This window comes from Hydra vulgaris, chromosome 14 (assembly GCF_038396675.1).
Source record: "Hydra vulgaris chromosome 14, alternate assembly HydraT2T_AEP".
Taxonomy (NCBI): Eukaryota; Metazoa; Cnidaria; class Hydrozoa; order Anthoathecata; family Hydridae; genus Hydra; species Hydra vulgaris.
The window spans coordinates 42,294,478-42,320,369 of NC_088933.1; the positions used below are offsets into that span (position 1 = coordinate 42,294,478).

The 25,892-nt window shown below is 26.8% G+C and overlaps 1 protein-coding gene across 3 annotated transcripts in view; it reads right to left on the reverse strand.

Moving 5' to 3' along the window:
• Positions 1–25,892, reverse strand: part of LOC105844832 (NACHT, LRR and PYD domains-containing protein 12) — a 72,316-nt gene that overhangs the window by 31,015 nt on the left and 15,409 nt on the right. For all 3 annotated transcript variants that reach the window (XM_065818560.1, XM_065818559.1, XM_065818561.1), the window contains exon 4: positions 5,259–6,602. In XM_065818560.1, the coding sequence (XP_065674632.1) occupies positions 5,259–6,602 (1,344 nt within the window). The remainder of the gene's footprint in view (positions 1–5,258; positions 6,603–25,892) is intronic.

Consider the following 25,892-nt stretch of genomic DNA (forward strand, 5'->3'; position numbering starts at 1 on the left):
TAAAAGTTTAATAAAAATATTTTTAGCACCCTCCCCCCATATTATTTCTTTCTGCCACCCCTGTGTAAATGTATTATTTTTGTAAAATTTTGGAATCAAATTTTGATATTAAATTTAAAATGCCAAAAAAAAATTTTTTTTTTTATGAATTTAAATCCAAACAATAGCTACAATTATTTTTAATAGTTTAAAAACACACTTTTTATTCCTTTTGGACTAAAAATATTAAACATTAATCATTTTTTTCATCTTTTTTACAAGAACATCTCTCCTAAGAACAAATGTTTTTATTATCCCAAGCTGCCAATGTAAAATGGTCCTGTCTGATGTTAATAGATGTTAAGCTCTGTTAATCTCAGTTTACTAAATCTTGTATTTACTTGTATTACTTTATATACTTGTATGTAAAAGTCTCCTAAAAGCCTCTAGATCTAAATATCTGATATAAATCAGATGTTAGAATCTAGAGACTTTTGGTTAGTCTTCAGCAATGTCAACTAAAGTAAGTCTAACATTTAATCTCTAATTCATGGGTCTGATCTTTTTACTGAATACCTGAATAAAGCAGAGTTATTTGGAAAGAAACCTTTCTTTAATTTGACTCTTGAATCTAATTGCCATACTCTTCTTGACAGTTTAACCCATTGTTAAACATCCAAATCACTCTGGCTTTCAATGCTAAGGTTAATTCTCAATTAAACATTCTACAGTTTGTGCTCCAAACAAGATTTCCATCATAGTCTTAAAAAAGTGTTCTCCAGAACTCTCTTTAATTTTTGCTTAATTTTTGAAAGGTGCTAAATAAGTGGTTCCAATTTTTTAAAACTCTTGAAAACACTTTGGCCTCTCCAACTATCCTATGATTAGACTTCACTCTGTTATTAGTTTCTTTATATAAAGGTTTTGAGGTTATTAAATCATTTCTTTTTAACTGCAATATTAAAGTTATTCTTGAAGACCTACACTCTTCTTAATTTCAAGTAACTTTAAGGGTACAACAAGGTTCAATCTTTGCTTCTGTATTGTTTCTTATCTACAATAACAATCTTCATGAAAATTTTACATCTAAAGTGACTCTATTTGCTGATGACTCAACTTAATAGTCTTGTCTTGACATAAAATCTTCACTTTTAAATTGCTTAGAACAAGAAGCCAATTTTAAATTTAATCCCTCTTCTGTAACAGCCTAAATCTTGCAGTGGCTTATTAATTTAAATTTTGGACTTAAAATCCACAATTTTTGTTAGACAACAAAACTGGTTTATTTACTGCTAAAACATATTGCAATATTGCTAGCATTTCGATATCGATGATTAACAACCCTCTTACTCTCAGACAAAGTCTAAAAGCACATTTAACCATTTTAAAATATTTTTACTTATTCTCTATTTTAAAGTAACTCATAACTTAATAGTGGTTGCTTGCAATCTTGTTGGAAGTAAATTAGAGTTTAAAAATATATAAATATATGCCAGTATTTAATAAATAGTAAATGTAAACATAAAATTATAGTATATAAAGTATTATAATTTTTTTTTTCCTAGCCACGGCTATCAATCCCTGCTAAATCTTATAGTTTAGCCAGGGCCAGGTTCGAAAAAGTCTCATTTTTAGCCAGGACTTAGGTCCCGGTTATTTACTAATGAAACTTTTTTCAAACCTGGCCTGGCAAAACGATAAGAATTAGCAGTGGTTGATAGCTAGGGCTAGAAAAAAAATTATGATTTTACTTTATATATTATAATTTTATGGTTACATATACTATTTATTAAATACTGGCATATATTTATATATTTGTTAAAAGTATGTAACATGTCTAATAAGAAACAAGCAAGAATTAGTTTTGGTTTATTGTAATAGAGATGATAGCTTGTTTGTGCATTGACCATGATTGTATTTGTAGAAAAAAGAAAGAGATGCAACCTTACAACAATAGGGGAGTGGCTCAAGCTTGGCAGATAAAGCAGGTCTAATTTATTATTTTTTGTTAATTCACCCAAGGCTGAAAAGCCCACTAAAAACAAAGAAGCTACTTAATTGTGGTTATAACCCTCTCTCAACTATTTAACTTCGAAACACAAACCTTGGCAACCAAGGTCGCTGCTCAAAGAAACACGTTGAGCATGGTAATACCAGGGACTTGGTGGGGATTGAACTCAGTACCTCTTGCTTATGACGTGAGCACTCTACCACTACACCACGACCGCATTCAATTTACTATGTGCTTTTAGACTTTGTCTGAGAGTAAGAGGGTTGTTATTCATCAATATAAGTATACCAACATTATTGCAATATTTTTTTGCAGTAAATAAATGACTTTTGTTGGCTAACAAAAATTGCAGATTTTAAGTCCAGTATTTAAATCCATCAGCCACAGCAAGCCTTAGGTTGTTACAGAAGAAAGATCAGATTGAAAATCAGCTGCTTGTTCTAAGCAATCAAAAAGTGAAGATTTTTTTGTCAAGACAAGAGTATAAAGTTGAGTCGTCAACAAATAGAGCCACTTTAGATGTTAAACTTTCATGAAATTGATAGTGTAAATAAGAAACAATACAGGAGCAAAGATAACCCTAAGGGTACCACCACAAGATGTGGTACGTTTTAAGTTACATGAAAAAAAAAAAGAGTTTAGGCTTTCAAGATTTACTTTATTACTGCAGTTAGTAAGAAATAATTTAATAATCTTAAAACCTTTGAGATTTTTGAGTTTTTTGAGTTTTGAAAAATTGGAACCACTTATCTATTTCTTTTTAAAAATTAAATATTATATAATTAATAAGATTAAATGTTAGACTTACTTTAGTTAATGACTTTGTTGAAAACTAACCAAAAGTCTCTAGAACCTAACATCTGATATAGGATACAAGATTTAGTAAACTAAGAATAACAGAGCTCAACAACAGACGGAACCTTTTTACATTGGTTTCTTGGAATAATAAAAGGACATTTGTTCTTAAGAGAGATGTTCTTGTAAAAAAGATGAAATAAATGATTAATAAATCATCTGCTTAAGATAGTGAATAATATGGAGTATAATGAAATTTGACTTAAAATTGAAGAGTAGGAATAAAAGCTTCCAAATTTTTAGGTCAGAAGGAATAAAAGCTTCTGAGATGCGTTTTATGCATACATATTATGGATATTAACATATATATTTGCCATTTATTTAGATGCTGGCATACAACATCCTTTCATATTTATATAAACTTTAGTATTTATATGGTGTAGTATTTGCTGAAAGAGAAGAAGATGATGATGATGATGATGATGATAGTAATGATGATTATGATGATCATGTTGATCATAATGATGTTTGTATATGCATATATATACAAAAGATAACATGAATTTTGAATAAAAAAACATACTTTAGGATGTATAAATGTTTATGTAAAAAAAAGGTTTAATAAAATATAGCCGGGGCCCGGTGACAAACCTGGCCCCGCCTATATTTTATCAAACCTGGCCAGGGTCAAATATCAACCCCAGTCGTTTACTAAGTTTTATTTTTAGCCGAGGATGGGGCCGGGGCCCTAGTCACTAACTACACCACATCCCTGGTAGCACCACAATCAACTTGTTTCTCCGTGCAACAGCCTTGTTCATCAAGGATTGTATTTCGGAGCTATAGAGTTGAGAGAGGGTTATAACTACAATTAAGTAGCCTCCTCGCCTGTAGTGGCCTTCTTGGCCTTGGGAAGGTGAATTAACATAAAAAAAATTATAATAAAAAATTTGGTTAATTACAAGGCAATTGCTGTGAGCTAAGTGATATATATTTTTCCGGTTCCAAGATTAACTGAACACCAAATTTGTTCATAATGTTAAGTTTAAGATGTGTTACTTCATGGGTATTATCAGAGATAAAAATGCAGACTACATCATGAAGATTAGATTCGCAATATGAAATATAATTTTTAAGATTAAATACAGAGTTTTCTTTAAGACATGTTTCTGTTCTAAAGTCAAGACTTAGTGACACTTATGAAGTTTGAATAAGGCTATGCAGTTCGGCAAGTTTTACTGCATTTAATGTTTTTTAAAGTTGATTTTTATAAAGACAACTATAATTATTAAGATATTTTGTAATCATTGCATTGATTCTGCTGTGAATTGATTCATATGATTTTTTATGATCATATATTTTTTCCACAAGCGGAATCCCAAATGCCAATCAATGTCTGTGACTCTGCCATTGCAGTTGGCAAAACTAAAGAGCTGTTTTTATTGCTGGCTTTCAAGTTTTTCACTGTTACATTCTAAATGTAGTATATTGCCTCTGCTGAGTAGGAGTTTCATCTGGATTAATGTAAATACCATTTTGAGCACTGTTAAGTCTCAGTTTGTAGGCAACTTTAAGAATTTTTTCATTTCTTTACTTTGTTAAATACTATTTGTAATGGAGCTGTTTGGTCCAAGCCACCTCTGAAGTGTACAACGGCAACATGTTCACATTTAACTTTTAGTTTGTTAAATAGTGATGTTAATAGATTTTTTTCATGTTCAATACGTATGAATGTTAAATAAATCTGAATGTTCAGATTTACAACTTCAGATTAAAGTTGAATCACACAATGTTTTAACAACCATTTATTTGAAAGCTTGAAACATTTTCCATATTTCTGGCTGGATCAATGGATGAGCATTTCTTGATCTGAATTTGTTTTTGTTGTAAGACTGCGATAATTGAAACAAGATAAATATTCCAACTAACTCACAAACTTCTGCGCCATCAAAGACCCCTAATATAGCTATCCACTAATATAGACCCCTAATGATGTTTCACCAAGATGTTTTTTGGTTGAAGAAGGCTACTATCTTAAATTATACTTCTTTTTTATTCTTTTAAACTATTACCCTTATAACACACAGACTAAAAAGTCTTAGTATCATTTTTTTAAATAATTTAAAAATAATTATAGACTTACATTTAATAAACATATTGGTAACGTTTGTCAATAAAAAACAAAAACAAAATTAGGCTCCTAATAAGTAGATTTTTTTTGGACAAATAAAAAACTACCACAAACAAGGTACCACAAACAAGGACACTTTGCAGATAATTAAAAATATGATTAGAGGTTTAATTTTTTAACTTCATTATTAGAGATTTTAACCTAAAAGAGTTATTTTTTACTAAAAAATGACAAAAACAAGAAAAAACTTTTTTTAAATATTTTAAATCATTTCTTGAACAAGGAATTAATTACCATTAAAGAATTTTAACAAAAATTAATACAATCATAAAAAGAACTCACCACAAACATTGTTTAATGTTAATTGCTCAGGGTTTGTACTACCATGATCAGTTAGGAACTTCAGAAAACTGTTTTTATTTTTGTTTGATAATCCACAGATCATTGGTAAACAGTTTCTAAGTTTATTGTTGTCCATAATAACTTTACTGCTAATATTATTGTATGCGTATACAGATGCACAGAACTCCATTATTGTCAAGTGCACAAACTGATAATGATAACCAAAATTGGTTTCAATTCTTTCTATGAAACCAAAAAGCCTATCCTCAACTTTGTTGAAATCATCAAACAAACTTTTCATTTCATCACTGGAAAAAATAATTTTGCTTTGATTAAGCAGATAATACGCAACTTTACAAATATTGAAAACAAATCTTTTATTAGAATCGCCTTCCATCATTTTATAAACAGGTTTGTTGTTTTTGTTAATATGTTTTTGCAAAAAGTAAAAAAAAATGCTAGCATACAAATCTGTCATAGTTAAGAATGAACAATCATTTCTTTGAGTGAAATTAGCAATAATTGTGCACATTAATGATAAATAAAAAGGTATAGATGCCATGGCCTTTGCAATAGGAGATTCTTTCAAAACACGTTTTACATCATCCTTTTTTTCTTTGACATTATTTTCAATGTAAGCATTTATTCCCTCTTCATTAAATCCAATGACTTGAATGTTCAATTTATCGTTACAGTCTATAAATGTATTTTGGTATTGGGAAATATCTCTAATCCTTCCAGAAATAACAGCTTTATAATTTTTAATTTCTGATAACGCATTCACAATGGGGTATTGGCTTTGAGAACTATTATTTAACAACTCATGTAAATAAATAAATTCATCCAATCCATCTATTACCAACATGGTGGAATAATTACAGATAGAACAATCATTCAAAACTTCTTTGTAGTATAACTTGAGTAATTCATTTATTGAAGAGACATTTTTATACTGAATAAACCTTCTTGATTCCAAATAAAACAAAAGTTGGATATCTTTTAAAAGTAAATTATTAGACCAATCAAGCAAACATTTTCTAAGTAACCATGTTTTACCAATACCTGCTATTCCTGAAATTAAAATCAAAGATGATTTATTTTCAAATACTTCATTATATGGAGTTATTTTATAACTTGATTGCTTTTTTAGCAGTTGTTCTTTATCATCAATATAAACAGCATCCAATTGAAGTTCAAGAGCATCAACAACACACAGCTGAACAAATCTATTTAAAATGCTAACTGAATCTGGTGATGTTAATGGTGGTCGTAGTTCATCAATTTTCTCATAACGTTTAAGATAAAACCTTTTTAGCGATGTACTTAAATCCATGAGTAAAATGTCTAAATATAAATTCAAACTATTTTGTAATTTTAACAACAGAAATTAATTTAAAAAAAAGCAAATTATATATATATATATATATATATATATATATATATATATATATATATATATATATATATATATATATATATATGTGTGTGTGTGTGTGTGTGTGTGTATATATATATATATATATATATTGAAGAGACTAAGGAAAAATAAAAGCATTATAATCACAAAACTAGACAAAGGGAATGGTATAATTATTTTTAATGAGGTTGACTATATTAAATCTTCAACTAATACTATAAGTGATAAAACTAAATTTAAGGAGTTAAAAGATGATCCAACTATTAAAAGAGAACAATCTTTACAAGGGTATCTTAGGAAACTTAAAAAACATAATTGTTTTGAAAATGATGTTTACAATAAAATTTATCCTGTTTGTTCACAAACAGCAAGAATTTATGCTTTACCTAAGATGCACAAACTCAGTAAATATTCTTCTCTACTACCTTTTAGACCAATTATTTCAACAATTGGGACATATAATTATAAACTTGCCAAATATCTTTCAGATTTATTGTCTCCTTATAAACCTAAATCTTATTCCACCTGTGACTCTTTTTCTTTTGTTGAGGAATTAAAACAAGTTGATATAACTAACAAATATATAGTTTCCTATGATGTTGAAAGCTTATTTACTAATATTCCACTCCATGAAACTATAAATTTACTTTAAAGATGAAACGTGCTTAAAATATTTTTCTAAAGCTCAGTTCAAAAAATTACTTCAAATCTCAACATCCAGTTCTCATTTCTTATTTAACGGGAAATATTACGATCAATTAGATGGTGTCGCCATGGGTTCTCCTTTAGCGCCAATTTTAGCTAATATTTTTATTGGGTTTCACGCACAAAAATGGGTGAGTAATTGCTCTTCCTACATACCCATTTTCTATAAACGTTATGTGGATGATATTATTGCTATTTTGAATTCAGAGTTTAAAGCTCAGGAATTTTTTAAACATCTTAATAAACAATATAAAAACTTAAAATTTACTATGGAAAAAGAACAGGATAATCAAATTGCATTTTTAGATGTTCTTATCAATAAGTCTGTTTTGCTTTCCACATCAGTTTATCACAAAAAAAACATATACTGGTCTTTTACAAAAATTTTCCAGTTTTGTTCCCTATTTTTATAAAATTAGTCTTATACGTTGTTTAATTGATAGAACGCATAAAATCAACAACACATGGCTAGGACTTAATAAGGACATAAAAAATCTATCTAATGTTTTAAAAAATAACCAATATCCACCTAAAATAATTGACACTGAAATTAAATTATTTGTTGATAAAAAGTTAAATCCATCTGTGATAAATAGTATTGATAATCATAATATAAGATATTATAAGCTTCCATTTACAGGATTTTACTCAAATTTTACTAAATCTAAAGTTAATAAAATCATTAAAAAATAATGTAGAGATGTTATAATTAATTTAATTTTCACTACCAACAAATTACAAAACAGTTTATGTATAAAAGATCCACCTAAGCTGTTTAAACCCAATGTTGTTTACAAATTTTCTTGTGCTGGATGTAATGCCACTTATATTGGAGAAACCTCCAGACACTTAACAACAAGGATTCTTGAGCATCTTACAAGTGACAATCTAATGTTTATAAGCATTTAATTTCATCTGTTAATTGTAAAAATCTAAGTAACTATAATTGTTTTAAAATTTTGGATACTGCTTCTAACAAAAACAAATTGAAAATTAAAAAAGCACTCCATATTAAATGGGAAAACATTTCATTAAATAAACAAACTGTTCATTATAATATAAATTTGTCAATCTAGTTTTTTTTTTTTTTTTAACTTACTTATAAATATACATATATTATTTACTTATATATATACATATACATATATATACATACATATATATTTATATATACACATATATATATATACACATATATATACATACAGGGCTTGTGATGAAGAAAATCGTCAAGCGTGTTAAATCGCGCTCGTAAAATTAGAAAATGTTTTCATCGAGCGTGATTACGTGCGCTCGAAATAACGTCGGCGAGCGCGATCACGAAAATTGCTGAAGGCGATGCTCAGAAAAAGCTTTTTATTTTTTTATATCTTTTTTTATTTGTTACATAATTCTTTCGTCAAAAAATGTTTGAATTAGTATCACTCTCATGAAACTACTTCAACGAAGTAGATTTTTATACTTCCAAACTTCTTGTATATTGTCAGATCGCGATTTTATTTTTAACTATTTATATTAATAAAAAAATAATATCAAACAAAAACGCAATTTCTTATTGATTTAGTATTGAAGTATAATTTAGTGTTTTGATTCGTTGTTTTGATATATGCATTTTAAAATGTTACGCGGTAAACTTAATTAACGGTTAATGGTTTTTATATTTTTTGATATTTTTTATTCAAATTAATTATTTAATTTTTTTCTAAAATTTCTTTTTTAAATTACGTTTTTTTAACCTTAAAAAAATAACACAAGAATAATTTGAAATAATAATAAATTAGAATAATAACTTTCCATTTAATAAATATTGACGTTATTACTTTGTTTCCTTTTCGAATGCGATTGCGAACATTCTAAACAACAGAATCGTTTTTTGAGTTTAGAATTTGAGTTAAAATAAATAATAGTTAATAAAAAAACCTATACTATAAACAAAAACTAATTTTAAAAATTACTCTATTATTAATATTTATTTTTATTACAAACGATGTGTGGAATATTACAAACAATAAATCAAATAAATCCTACTTGATATTTTCACAAGATAAAAAAATACTCTAAATAGATTCAAAATAAAGTTTTAATTTTCTTATAGTGGTTTTCTAATTTTCTATTCTTATTTTATTTGCGCATTTTTGTATTCACATTGTGTTTCCACGTGCACATTCCATAATAGAAATTAGTGACTATTAACGACTTCAAACTGCTCATTCATTACGTTAGTGCAAAAGAGAACGACGTAGTGCTTTTTATATTTTATATTAGTGCTTTGATAATAGTATATCTTTAATAAAAAATCTTTTTTAAATATTTTATGAAAATAAAAAAATAATCCCGAACTATTGGACGAGCGTTATTTTATACGCTCGTTATAAGCTGAACGAGCGTTGTTTATCGCGCCTAGAACGTTTGAAAATACCGTTTACGAGCGCGTTTTACGAGCGGAGCGCGATCGCGCTCGCTTCATCACAAGCCCTGTACATATATATACATATATATATATATATATATATATATATATATATATATATATATATATATATATATATATATATATATATATATACATATATATATACATACATATATATATATATATATATATATATATATATATATATATATATATATATATATATATATACATATATATATATACATACATATATATATATATACATATATATATACATACATATATATATATATATATATATATATATATATATATATATATATATATATATATATATATATATAAATATATATATATATATATATATATATATATATATTAGGGTGGTGCTAAGAACAACTTATTTTAAAAATGTCAGCTGACAACCCCTAAATGTGTGTTTATATAATAAAATAATACTGGATTTAAAAAATTTTTGAATAAAAAATATTTTTACGGGTGCCACAAGGCCCTTATACATCAAACAGGTTCCTGATATTATAAAAAAAAAAGTTTTTCAAAAGTATGTCATGTTGGGTCTCAAATGATGCAAAAATATATAAAAATTTCAAAAATATGAATCATTTTATAAATATATTATTATTTTAGATTTTAGTAAATAGAAAATGACATTTTTTTATTTATAACAAAAAAAAGGGAATTTAACAAGATTTTTTTAATTATAATTTTTTTATCTCTGCTTTTTATAAAACAATGATTATTTTTGAAATTTTTACATAATTTTGCTTCATTTAAGCCCCAACATGATATACTTTTGAAAAACTTTTTTTTTTATAACATTAGGAACCTGTTTGATGTATAAGGGCCTTGTGGCACCCGTAAAAATATTTTTTATTCAAAAATTTTTTAAATCCAGTATTATTTTATTATATAAAACACATTTAGGGGTTGTCAGCTGACATTTTTAAAATAAGTTGTTTTTAGCACCACCCTAATATATATATATATATATATATATATATATATATATATATATATATATATATATATATATATATATATATATATATATATATATATATATATATCTTATGGTGCTGATTTAGGTGAGCAGTCTGAAATCATACCGAAATAGCCTGCTGCCGGGGGCTTCAGTACATACATCAACTGACAAATCGCCTGACTCACAGCAGAGTGATGCTACATTAACTGAGGGTTTGGCATGGGACAGCAATCTTCTCATTCATTATTCTTTGTTTTTTCTTCTTTTTCTTAAAAACCTGATCTGATTAAGATGAGTAAAAGAAGTGAGTAAATACTTATATAAATACGCTATAGTAGATACACATATATATATATCTAGCCTTGTTACGAGATTTCGCTGCGTAACGAAAACGCGTAATGCATTTCAAAGTAATTCAACTCAGCGAATATATTTTATATTATTAGAAGTTATATTGCATCACTAGCGTCTTTTCAAGTACCGCATTGTAGTTTAAGTTATTTTATTAACGCGTTAAAAATCATACAAACATTTTTTTTTTCTCACTATAACAAAAGTTACAAATAAAATCTATGTTCCTATTTGAAAAATCATTTTTATCATTTTTTTTCAAATAGGAACTAAATTTTATTTTGAAAAAAATATTTTTTTCATAAAATGTAACATAATATTTGTTTATTTTCTTATAATTTTACAGTTGGTTTTTGATTATTTTATTATCTGTTAATAAATTTTTTCTTATTTAATTTGTGAACTCTTTTTAATAATGTTTTTAAACAATAAAGAGTTTTATCTCTTTATTGTTTAAAAACTCCGGGCTCAAAAAATGATTGTTCCTCTAACCTAAAAGCCTTAATTTTTTTCCTATTAGTAGTCCATAAATTTATTTATATTTTTAGAGCTCCTGGATACCAAAAACTAGGATAAAGTAATCTTTTTGTGACTTTCAAATCCGGAGCCATTTTTGGGACTCCGCATCCCTGATATATGTACCATATATATTACATATATATTACAAATAAAATACATAAATAACTTATATACTTTCGTTTATTTGTAGAAATGCAATTGTTACATCAGTAAAACCAGTTTATGAAGGCATGAAACTAGTGGTGTAACATTTTTTATTTTGTTGTTTTGTTTGCGAGCACGCTTCTTAAAGTTTTCGATAAACATATAATAAATAATAATAAGCAGTAGAATCACTCGGAACAGATTTTTAATTTGTCTGATTTATCAAATTAAGCTCCAAATATCAGACTTTTCGAAAATGTATGACTTATGGAGGTTAGGAGACTTCATTTTATGTTTTGAGTTTTCATGTTCATATAAGTTTAACCGATTCGAAGATATCAGTGAAAATATTTAGTTTATTAACTTATATTTAACAAAAAAGTATTTGATATTATACTTGATGTTTTTGAATTTAAATTACAACAGTCATTAATAAACAAAATGTGATCAAACTTGTACGAAATTGAAGCTATAAGTGAAGTTATATTATGCTAGATATTTAATTTTTAAGCATTCAAAGTTTGGAAGTTTTATTGAAGTGTTGCAAGTTTTGATATTTTATTACATGGACTTTTATGCAATTCAAAGTAAAAACCCTGATTGAGCAAAGATTTTTGTCAAATGGATCCAAAAAAACTGCATGAGTTATCGAATGGTTTGACTTAACTAGAGATTAAGCAGATAATAAAATGAAGAACAACTGGAATTTAAAAAAAAAACATCATGCTGAATTGATCTTTCAAATAGAAGAAATAAAATATAGCCAATAAAATATTGGCTCTCTTGCACTGAGATTTTAATTTATGCATACTTTATAACAAATATAACTTCTTTACTTAATAATATGCAAACTCTACTGTTTAATTGATTTTCTCCCTCGCAATTTCTTCAGTTGAGAGCGATTTTTTACTCTCGTAACAAAATTAGCAATTGCTATTTGAAGGCTATTTACAGACCTGTTTCATGTGTGAGGAGCAGTCGCTCCCGCTTAATCACAAGGCCTGATATACAAACTTTATCACCAAACTCCATACTTATTTGCCAATCCATGTATGAAACCAAAAGCAGTTGTAAAAAATAAAAATGCTTAGCAGGAAGTGCCCCATTTTTGGGTTTGTTAGTTTGGATGCCAAATCTGTTATCCGTGGTCTACCACAAAATGTTCTACCAACTAACCTTTGAGTTGCAGGGAGATTTTTATAATTGAAAGATAGGCAAAGTGGTTGTAACAAAGACAAATACAAAGTTGTTGCGAAAGGTGTTGTGGGACTGTGGAACAAGACTTCAATTCCAACATTACAGATTCAATCTGTGGTGAAATGTATTGACAACTTAATTATTAACGGACCATAATTGTGTCACTCAAAATCCAGTTCTAAATATTATGCATATTTCAAGAAGAGCTTGGATTCCTTGTTTGATATTGCCTCATGTAAATGCTTAATATTACAAAATAAATCTACGAAGCAAATTACTGTTTCCTGCAAGTGTCCTTGAGAACCAAAAATTCCACTGATGGAACAATTATTCTTACTGGATCAAAAAAATTCTTGTTGAAGGATTTTTTGGTGGTGTTTATACAGTAATAACAACCAGATAGCAGAGTTGTTTAAAAAGGAAGCATACTAATGAAGAACATATTTTGACATTCAGATCATATGAAGCTGAAAAGTTGAGTTTTCAAGGGATGACATTAAGAGAGACTCAAGTGAAGAGGATAATAATAGTGAAATGCAAGTGAAAGCATTACAGGCATTTACTTTGATGGCAGAAAAGTTCAAATTTTAACTAAAGCTATCAGAGACAAAAAGTGGCATATTGTGGCAATGTAGCTGTTAAAGAACATTATATAGTATGACCACTATAACCAGTGGTAGTAGAACCAGGTGGGGAGTATCTCACTTGTACCACGCCAACATCGGGTAAAAAGTATCAACCTTAGCAGCGCCATTATCTAGTGACTGGGGCACTAGCCCTGGCTAAAAATGAAACTTTTTGCAAACCCAGCCCCGGCCGCGGCAAAATTATAAGATTTGGCAGGGGTTGATAGCCGGGGCTATAAAAAAATTTATAATACTTATATATTATAATTTTATGCTCACTTACTATCTATTAAATACTGGCATACATTTATATATTTTTAAACGCTAATTTACTTTCAACAAGATTGCAAGCAACCACTGTTATGAATGGGTTTTGGTTTATCGTTATAGAGATGATAGCTTGTATGAGCGTTGACCATGATTGTATGTGTAAAAAAAAAAAAAAGATATGCAACCTTACAACAATGGGAGAGTGGCTCAAGCTTGGCAGATAAAGCAGGTCTAATTACATTTTCAATGTGCTTTTAGATTTTGTCTGAGAGTAAGAGGGTAGTTATTCATCAATATAGCAATGCCAACAATATTGGAATATCTTTTTGCAGTAAATAAATGAGTTTTGTTGTCTAAGAAAAATTGTGGAATTTAAGTCCAGAATTTAAATCTGGACTTAAAATCCACAATTTTAATTAATTAACTTTATCATCGGAAGGCAGAGTGATTTGGATGTTTAGCAATGGGTTAATCTGTTTAACTGTCGAGAAGAGCATGGCCATTAAATTCAAGAGTCAAATTAGAGTAAGATTTCTTTGCAAACAACTCTGCTTTATTTTGGGGAGTAGTAAAAAGATCAGACCTATGAATTAGAGAATAAATGTTAGACTTACTTTAGTTAATGACATTGTTGAAGACCAAAACCAAAAGTCTCTAGAACCCAACATCTGAGATAAGATAACAGAGCTTAACATCAGACAGGACTTTTTTACACTAGATTCTTGCAATTATAAAAGGACATTTGTTCATAAGATAGATGTTCTTATAAAAAATTGATTAATGTTTAATAAAGCAACTGCTCAAGATGGTGAAAAATGTGAAGTAGAATGAGAATTGACTTAAATCTAAAGGAATAAAAGGTTTCAAGATGTGCTTTATGCATACATATTATTGATATAAACATATATGTTTGCTATTTATTTAGATGTTGGCATACAATATCCTTTCATATTTATATAAACTTTAGTATTTATATAGTTAAATTTGCCGAAAGAGAAGATGATCAGATGGATGTGTGGTGTAACTCTAGCAAGATAAGAAAAGGAGGCATATTCTAAGACAGATTAGAAAAAAACGTTGTATCAAACAACATTTGTTAAAAAAGGTTAAAATTGATTTAGGTATCAGCATGTAGAGGTAGCAGCTTCATTAGGAAATGGTAGTGGTAGAAGTAAGAAAACTTAAAGAGAGTGCCTTACCTTTTAAATGAATGAGTTTTAGTTAAGAAAAAAAAATTCTCTTATATTAGAGAAACAGCATAAAAGAGAAAGACTAAAGCCTGATGATGATTGTATATTGTCCATTATGGGGGAGGGGGAAGGGGAAAGGGTTTTTGGTGGCACCAATCTTAGGGGGGAGGGGGTTAGGAAATAACTTTTAGTAATTTAATTAACTTTTGTTAATCTTCTTTAAAAATCTGGCAATTTTAGTCACTATCAAAATTCGAATCTTATGGAAAAAGCATTAAAAAATGCAACAAAGATCTGATGGCCTTAACTCTATATTCATTAGAAAATTAATCATGCATGTTTCATGTTAGAAAATGAAAGCGTTTATCTTTGTAAGTTGGTTGAACCTCCTCCCCAAAATTAGAGTTTTAAGGTGAATGGACATTTTGTTTTTAGATATATTTGAGTTCTAAACTGCAACAAGCTGCCTATATTTTGCCAATTTATTGCAGACAGTAGTAGCTAATCAGAAAACTTTAATCAGAAGACTTGGGGATGAATAGAAAATTGTTAAAGTTAGTTTCATTTTGACATATTTTAGCAATTTTAGGATTTTTTCAAAAGTTAAGAAGATCATAATTTTTCTCTAATTTGATACAAGTTAATAAAAACCACTTTTTAAAAGAGTTTGAAAAGCTATCCAGAAAATAGTTCTAGAAAAAATGAGGCACTTATTGAAAGTGAGAAAAAAGTTATAAAGCTCTAGAGTAGTCTATTTTGACCATTTGTAAATCAAAGGGGCCACTGTGTCATGTTTCTAAGACTATAATTTCTAAACTGTTGTAACGTGGACGTCTGAAATTTCAAATTTAACTTATCTACATAATGTACATATGTAAAAATCAGGAAAATCAGAGATGATGTCCCAAAAAGCTTTTTTCAATTTGTTAAAATATAATGATTTGAGCTATTTATATTATAACGACCATATTGTATTTAATCTAAAGTAAACTAGATTTTTAATAATAATGTAATAATACTAATAATAATACTCTTGCTCTTACACTAATTGTTTCTATATACAGACTGTTATTATTTTTTGTTTTGCAGTTTTAGTGTTAAAAGAGGGTGTTAAAAAAAATTAAAAAATTAAATGAACAGCCTTCTTGACTGCATTGGGACCCTCGGCTTTGGGGAGGTAAATACACTTTAAAAAAATATATATAATATATGAGATTTTATCTACTTTAATAAAAACATTTTTCTAAAACTGATCATATCTTAGATTCTCCCTAACTTAAATGCTAATGACAGCAGAAAGGTTAGTCCATTAAGGCATTTTATTTTAAAACAGGCAGCCAATCTTCAGGTCTTGTTTAAAAGCATTACATATAGAGCAATTTACATACAACTGAAGCGATTTTACGTAAGCAGTAAACAATTTTGGTTGAGGGGCAAATACAAAGCGTAAATGTAAAAAAAAAAAAAGTTAAACTTTTTTTTATAACGCAAGTTAAATTGCAGCTATTATTTTTTAATAAACGATATATACAGTGATATGATTTTAATAAATGTTTCGAAAAAATAATCTTTGCTTTCACAACAAAATTGTTAATAAAATAATAAACTTTTAATAAATAAAGTAAATAAATTAATGTAATTTTTTTATTCATTACTTGCTAATTTTTTTTTTTTAATAGAAAATCATTTGTAGTTGCAATGCCGTAATTAGAAATTTAAGAAATAATCATTTAAAAATTCAAAAACTTAACATACTTTAATTAATTTATGCAAATGTTGAGAAAAGAAAGAAATTTGTTAATATTAAACATTTTTAAAAATGTAATATTAAATTTAACTATTTAATATTAAAATATAAATAAAAGAAAATAAACATTCCCTTTTAGTAATAATAAAAAAGAAGTTGAACAACATTTAACTCGTTTTGTGATAATTAATATTATTGCAGTAATTTAAAAAGGTTAATGTCTTTCTTTCAAAAATACAAAAATTTTATTTAATGGTTAAAAATTTAAAAGGTTAATGTCTTTCAAAAAAAAAAAAAATAAAGAGAATTTTATGACCAAATTCACATTATTGTGTTAAACATTTTTTATTTAAAACAAGTCCTGAATCTTGAATGCGTACTTTCCAAAATATTCCAAATTAACTTTATCAAAAAAAAATTAGGAAAAAAGATTTTTAAAAATTTTTAAACTTCACTTTAAAAAGTAAAAAAAAATAAAAGTTTTCCTCATTCAGATTGTAGGCTATACCTTAAACTTGTAAAATAGCTATATATTCCAAGTTTTCTATTATGATTTATATTATTATTTTGGGTATTGGAAAAAAATCTGTAAATTGCTTAACATGGATTAGATGTAAATAAAGATGGAAATGATTTTTTAAGTGATGAATGCCAATACAAGTTGTGTTCATAATAAAGAAAGTGTTTAAAAAAATGTTTGGGCTAAATAGTTTTAATTAAAACTAAATAATTAATGCATATCAATAAAACTAAAATAGTTGTTTTAGTCAAAGCTTGCCATCTCCAATTTTTTCTTGGTTCTCTGGGTCTTTATAATATACAAATGATTTTTTTTAACATTTTTTTTGATATGAACACGAAAACATACTTTATATTATAATAATATATATACATATAACAAATAAAGTACATACTAATATGCTATTTTTATTTGTTGCCCTACAATCTTGCTACTTTCTACTTGCTACTTTCTATCCAATATAGACCAATAGTTTTTCTATTTGGTTCAAATCAGGAGACTGTGCTGGCAAAGACATAACTGGTATCATTTTAAATTCAAGATATCTTTTATTCAGCCATGCGAAATGTTTGTGTATTGTTATCATTTTAAAAGATTTATATGTAATACCAGGCCTTGTTTAAAAGCGTTAAGCTGCTGGCAATTTACATATGTGTTAAGTAATTTTACATACGCCTTAAATGATTTCCATTAAGCTACATTTTATCATTTTTTAACTTTTAAATTAATCTATAAGCGGTAAGATAAATTAATTTTATACAAAACCACATTAACTTTTGAATGACGATTATGCAGGCCTTGTTACGAGATTTCGCTGCGTAGCGAAAACGCATAACGCATTTCTAAGTAAATCAACTCATTAAATATATTTTGCATCGTTAGAAGTTATATTGCGTCACTCGCGTCTTTTCAAGTACCGCATTGTAATTAAAGTTATTTTGTAAACGCGTTAAAAATCATACAAACAGTTTGTTTTTTTCTCACTGTAACCAAAGTCACAAATAAAATCTAAGTTCTTATTTAAAAAATCATTTTTATTATTTTTTTCAAATATGAACTAAATTTTATTTTGAAAAAAATATTTTTTCATGAAACGTAAAATAATGTTTGTTTATTTTCTTATGATTTTACAGTTGGTTTTTGGTTATTTTATTAACTGTTAATAAATTTTTTCTTATTCAATTTGTGAACTCATTTTAATAATGCTTATTTTAATAATTTTTTAATAATAACATTTTTAATAATAATAATAACAACAATTTTAATAATTTTAATAATAACATTTTTAATAATAAAAATAAAACATTTTAATAATTCTTATTTAATTTGTAAACTCATTTTAATAATGTTTTTAAACAAGAAAGAGTTTTTTGTTGTTGTTTATCAGTTACCGATAACATATTCGTGATCATAATTTATTTTCATAAATTAAACGAACGTCATTAAAACTTTACGTTATTGAATTAACAATAAACAAAATATCTTATTAATAAAATATTTACATCAAAATAAATCGTGCATTTTTTAAACTATTATGACTAAAAATAAATTTTATATTTAAAAGAAATTTATATTTTTAATTCCTTAAGATAAAACTAAAAACACTTAATTTTTTTTAACTAATTTTTAACAACAACAACAAAATTATTTAACAAAAATCTTTAACAAAAAATCTATTAGTTTACAATTGCGGTTAAATGCTTTTACTTACGACTTTATTTCTTCTGAATAAACGTCACGTTAACGACAATCAAAAGGTAATTTAAATATTCTAAAAGATATAATTTTTTGCGTAGCGCAAAACTGCTGAACGCGTAGGCAAATCGCCTTTTCGCAAGCAAAATGCGAGCTGCGTAAGGCTTCTTAACAAGGCCTGATTATGTAAAAAAGCTTGTTACAATAATTAACATGTATAACAATAACAATATGTAAAAAAGCTTGTTACAAAAGCTTGTATGACAATTATATTAGATAGAAGCGCTATTTACTAATGAAAAAAACTCAAATAAAAGTAAAAATTTAATCTATATTAAGCTAATTATTTTATCAAGATATTTTTTTATTTATTTAAATCAACAGATTTTTGGCGAGAAATCAGGCTAGCAGATAAAGGGGACTAATCCCACTTAGACACTACTCCCATCTCTGAGATGTTTGCAAACCAATTAAACAATCATTTTCAAAGTTATTTGGGTTGGTAAGAAACAACCTAACCTCTCTTTCTTCATCAACCAAAAAGTAAACTCACTGATTACCCCCATTTTTACTCCAAGATAATACCAATTCCTAAAATATCTCATCCAATGACTATAGTTGGATTGCCATTACATCTGCATTATTCAAAGTTTTTTATCACACCATGCACATATGGATCTCAAAGAAACAGTTCGATTTCCTTCCAAGACATTATGTTAAAGATAAGAACAAATCAATTTTTACAATATTCTTTTATTTTGCAAAAGAACTTGATCTTGTCAGTCTTGACAAATTACTGCTAAAGTTAATAAATATTCTAACAACCTGGTTTACTTCCTGGATTGCAGCTTACTTATTTAACCAACACCAAAGAATTAAAACAAATAATCTTACCACTGAGTGGAAATGTATTGAAGCTGGAATACTTCAAGGTAGTGTTCTATCTCCCACCTGAAACCATTCCCCAAAAATATGCTGACGACATCCTAACTTATATAATCTACAATAAAGTTCCTGCCAACTTACCTCAATTTATTGTAGATGGTATTACACTATGGTCTGTTGCCAATGAAATGAAACTTAGCAGCTCTAAATGTAAAATCATTAGAATTATTCCTAGGTGCTCCAAAATTCAATAACTTGAATTTTGGAGCACCTAGGATTAACTCTAATGATATCAATATTGTTAAGTACCTTCTCTGGTACTCAACAATAGTGAGCTTGAAAAAATCAACAGCCACAAACACCTTGGAATCATGCTCAATGAGAATCCTGATTGGAATAAACAATGGACAAAAGTGCACAACAATATAAAATCAGTACCATATCTACTCAAACGCCGTAAGCAAATGGGACACTAAGCTCAACTTTCTACAAGTCTATAGATTTTACGCTATTAGTCACTTGATATATAGTGCTCCTGTTTATACTTCGTGCAGTCCTGCTGCAAAAAAGAGAGCATTTCTATAAGAATGCTCTAAACATTAGTGGAACTGATGTAACCAATTTGAGTAGCTTCGATATTAGTTTTGCATTGCAGAGTTACTAAACAAGATTATTAATATCCTTAAAAAGATCTATGCTGACTCATTCCATCCTATAACCACTAAATTAACTCACATGAACAGCAGAAACCCAAACAGATTCTCATTAGCTCTGAACACTGCAAAGACCACCACCTATAAACAATCTTTTATTAAAATATCTTTTTTATTAAATATCTCCATATTCTTCGTGATGGTGTTAGTGACCTCTACCTGCCACGAAACATTGGGAGCTCCACTGCCATTTCAATACATAAATAATATGTTTGCCTGCATTTTTGGCAACCTTTTTTTTTTAGTATTTAATGATGGATAAAATTGTACAATACTTGTAATGCTATTTAATTTTAAATAAAGATTTATAAATAAATAAAATTTTTACTTAACAACAATTTTTTTTTGTATTTGAAGTTATTAAATGAAACATAAAAAAAATCATAAAAGAAATATATATATAACAAAAATATTTTATTTATCATCTCGCAAGCACAAGAATATTTATACAACTTTTGATTGCAATAAAAAAAAAGTTTGCTTAAATTTCTATTTAATAATAAAAAATAAAATTAACAATAAAAAAAAAGTTAAAATTTGTTTTATCTTTATTTCCTATTATGGTATTTTATTTGTATTATTTTTATTTTGTAATAACTGATTTTTTCGCTTTAAAAACGCTTATACTTTAGGCTTGAATCAAAGATTATAATTCTATAATTAATTCTGATAAAAAATATATGATTTAATTTAAAACTAATTTAATAAAAATATATAATTTTATCCTGATAAAAAAAATATATAATTTAATTTTGATTTAAAAATATATAATTTAATTCTGATTTAAAAAATATATTTAAGTTTATTAAAATAAAAGTTAATGCCTGGGTTTAACTAAGCTGGCATATTTTTTTAAAAATATTAGCAAATATTTTTCAATATTTAAATTTTTTTTATTCTTCAAAAATAATTTGCTCATTTTTATCGTAATTATTTTTTCGGTTTTCCTAAACAATTTTTTATTTTACTTAAAACTAAATTTTAAATAAACGTGTTGCGAGGCTGTATCAAAAATTTGTACAAAACGAAAGTTAAAGTTTTTTTTATAATGCAAGTTAAAGCGCAGCGATTATTTTTTAATAAATAATATATATAGCGATATAATTTTAATAAATGGTGTTTGGAAAAAAAACTGGCGGAGTGGCAATTTACGATAAAAATGACAACCTACTTGTAATAGTTTTCTTGACTTTGTTTGTTTTAAAATTTTTCTTTTTTAGTCATATCATATTAATAACAAGTGCTTCAACTAAAGATAATAAAATCGTTCTTAAAATTTATGATTAATGATTCCACGTAGTTTTTTTTTTTTTTTTGAAAGATTAATGTAAAAAATTAAACCGAGAACTTCTTATAAAACTATTGAATCCCAAGCTATTATTATTATTATTATCAGCTAATCCCAAACTATTGAATCTTTGCTTTCACATCAAAATAGTTAATAAAAAAATAAACTTTTAATAAATAAAATAAATAAATTAACATAATTTTTTTATTTGTTACTCGCTGATTTTTTTTTTAAATAAAGAATCATTTTTATTTGCAAAGCCGCATTTAGAAAGGAGTATGTCCTACTTTGATATCTTTTGGCCCATATCCATGCCAAGCCGATTGTGTTTAGATTTTAACACCAACAAATCGTTAGTATCTTAAGAATTATCTATCAAAAAATCTAAGCCCAATCGGCTTGGCGTCATAGTTGTCTGGTAATTTATATATATATATATATATATATATATATATATATATATATATATATATATATATATATATATATATATATATATATATATATATATATTTATATGAATATACTTTTTGAGTTTAAAACCATTTTTAAGTTGTAAAGTGTAGTTTCATATTGTTTTCTAACATCCTTGAGCGTAAATATGTGTTTTGAAAATGTATGTAAGTTGGACATACTCGGTGTAGTTACGAAAGGTTCTAACAGACCAAAAAAATATAAACAGAATAAATAATTAAGAGAATAAAAAAAAACTGTTTTATCTAAATGAAATCATTTAAAAAAAAATTGTTTAACAAGAAAAATAAGAAATTATTAAATAAAAAAAAAACTTCAGGTGCTTCTTATACAACTACACTTACGCGTGTTACACTTATGTAACACAGGTAATGTTACACTTAACAACTTATGTGCATACATAAGTTGTTATGTGTAATATATGTATTAGTTGTATGTATGTATGTATGCATGTATGTATGTATGTATGTATGTATGTATGTATGTATGTATGTATGTATGTATGTATGTATGTATGTATGTATGTATGTATGTATGTATGTATGTATGTATGTAAGTATGCATGTATGTATGTATGTATAAATGTATGTATGTATGTACATATATACAGCCACCAAAATGGAAAAAAATAAGGTCAGCAATCTATCCAGGTCGGTACAAAATTTTCAACACAAAGGTTTTACCACAACAATATTGAAATTTATAAATTATTCTAATTCTTTTATTTGAAATTAACATAATTTTATCTAAAGAACACCATTTTGGAGTCTTTAGATCAGTTCCGCTCATCGCCATTAACAGGAATTTAGCTAAAATCTTTTGAAAAAGTGCCTTAATTTACTATAGATCCTAGTTCTAATCGATTCTGACGTATATTAACTATATACAGTTTTTAAAATACAATATTTCTATCAATTTTCACAAAAAATACTAGAATTACAATCAAGAAAGAGCTTATAATTAAGAAAAATTGCCAATAAACAATTAGAACAGATCATATTATTAAACTATGATGTTCATTTTACCTAAAAAACATATTTATTTAAAATCTCATTCAAATTCGGACAATCTTTGGTCTGGATTTTTTTGCTATAAACATTTATGTTTTATGATACCGCAAAATTTATCATTTTAATTTTTTTCATCTTTTCATAATTCACAGACCTGATTATTTAAGGGAAATATGTTGTAGTCAACAAAATATCATACAGATGCTATAATATTTTAAAATTGCTTTAACTACACCGAGCACTCCTTTAAAAAAATAATAATTATAAAAAATTAAAAGTATTTTAATTCATTAATACAAATGTTGAGAAAAGAAATAAATTTGTTTATGTCAAAAAATTTTAAAAATGCAATATTAAGTTTAACTATTTGATGTAAAAAATTTGAAAGAAAATAAACATTCAAAATAATATAACAAATAAATTATTCAGTAATAATAAAAAACGAGTTGAATATTATTTAACTAGCTTTGCGGTAATTAATATTGCAGTAATTTAAATAAGTTAATGTCTTTAGAAAATAAAAAAATAATGAGAATTTTATGACGTCAAGTACTACTATGTAATAACATAAGTACAACTTATGTCAAAATCGATTTTTCAATGGCAGGGTGAACTTTTTTCAAAAGATATGCATATAATAGTTCATTTTGTGCTTTTTAGGTAAAAGTTCATCAAACTACAGTACAGGAGCATGGGGTTGAAAAAAGTCATAACCCTAATATATATAACTATGTTATATATATATAACATAGTTATATATATTAGGGTTATGACTAACATTATATATATAAATATGTATATGTATATATATATATATATATATATATATATATATATATATATACATATGTATATATGTATATATATCTATAGTTCTTTTGAATTATTTTATAGATTCCATCAGATCCTCTAAATATATTTCCTTGTGTGCTTCTTCAATGTTATGACAAATAGGCACAACATTTCAATCAACAAATTTTGCAAGGATTTCAATGGAATCCAGAAACTCATTACCTGTGTAATTACCTGTGTAACACTGTGATGTGTATTTGAAACATCGAATTCTGAAAAGTGTTGCTGTCTCCTTTTAAATCAAGTTAAACCAAGTATACGCTTCTTTTAAACCATGTTAAACCAAGTATATACTTTTGAGAATTTCATTTAATGGACTACAGTGAAGATAATCCTTCTGAAGTTGTTAAGACTATACTTTGTTTTATGTTTCAACCAATGTTACGAAAACCAGATTTTGTGTGTTGTATGGTGCCAATCTTTAGCTTTCTGTTTATTTTTTACAAAGTTAAATTGTTTAAATCACTAAGACAGTAGTTGAATTAGGCAGTGAAATATTATGCATTATTTCAGACAATCTTGCAACAAACTGTAGTGTCTATAAAAATTTTACTTAGAAAGTAGATACGCCATGGCTAGGCATTATTAATAATGGTAACCTTGTATGACAAGATCCAGTAATGATGATCCCGTGCATTTATTTAAATCAATTAGAAATAACTGGCTTACTGAAAAGACTGGTAAAATTCATCCCACACTAAATGGTTAGTTATTTAAAGGCTTCTGGAAGGATTTAGTAAGTTTATATGACAAAGAAAAAAACAATGTTGTGAAGTTGATGAATCTTTCATACAAAGGCATTTTTCCAGGGGCAGTTGATCATCAAAAAGTAGCTGATTTGTGTGCAGTTGTGAATAAGAAAATGTTAAAGTTAAATGTTAAAGCGAAAAAATTTTTCGCTTTAACATTTAACTTAGTATTTTCTTTATAAAATTGTAGATTTAGTCAAAAAGTTGTTGACTGAATATCATCAGTTCTTTCTGGGATTTTTCAGACAAATTGATTAGAAGGAGAACTTGGAGTATACAGGTAATTAGTAAACGACCAGGGCTAGTGACTGTGGCCAAGGCCAGTTCTATGGACAGGACTGCATAAAAATTGGTGCATATTGACTTGTTTCTATATATCATATTAATATGCACCAATATTTATACAGCCGCAGCCATAAAACCGGCTTTGGCTCAGGTCAAATACCAGACCCGGTCGTTTACTACAGGTAATTAAATTTTTTTGTCTATGTTTTCATAACCATTACAATAGTTGTTTTGTAAAAACATTATTAGATAAAATCCAAATTTTTCTACAATTAAGATCACTTTTTTTTTATGGACCTATGTATATAAAGTTTTTCTAAAGGCAATTCAAATAAATAAACTCAAATTAGTTTAAATTGTAATATTTTTTTTGTTAGACAACTTTGTGGTGGCAATTACAATATTTCAATAGAGGAAGTTTAAAATAGTTTGCGCTAACAACATTAAAAATTGTTTCATAAATTGGATGCTATGGATTTGCCTATATATCTGTGCTCCATTGTTTAAACAGATTGTTGTCACCTAAAAGTGATTGAAGATGATATTTGATATTTTGATGTCTCACATCGATAGATGCC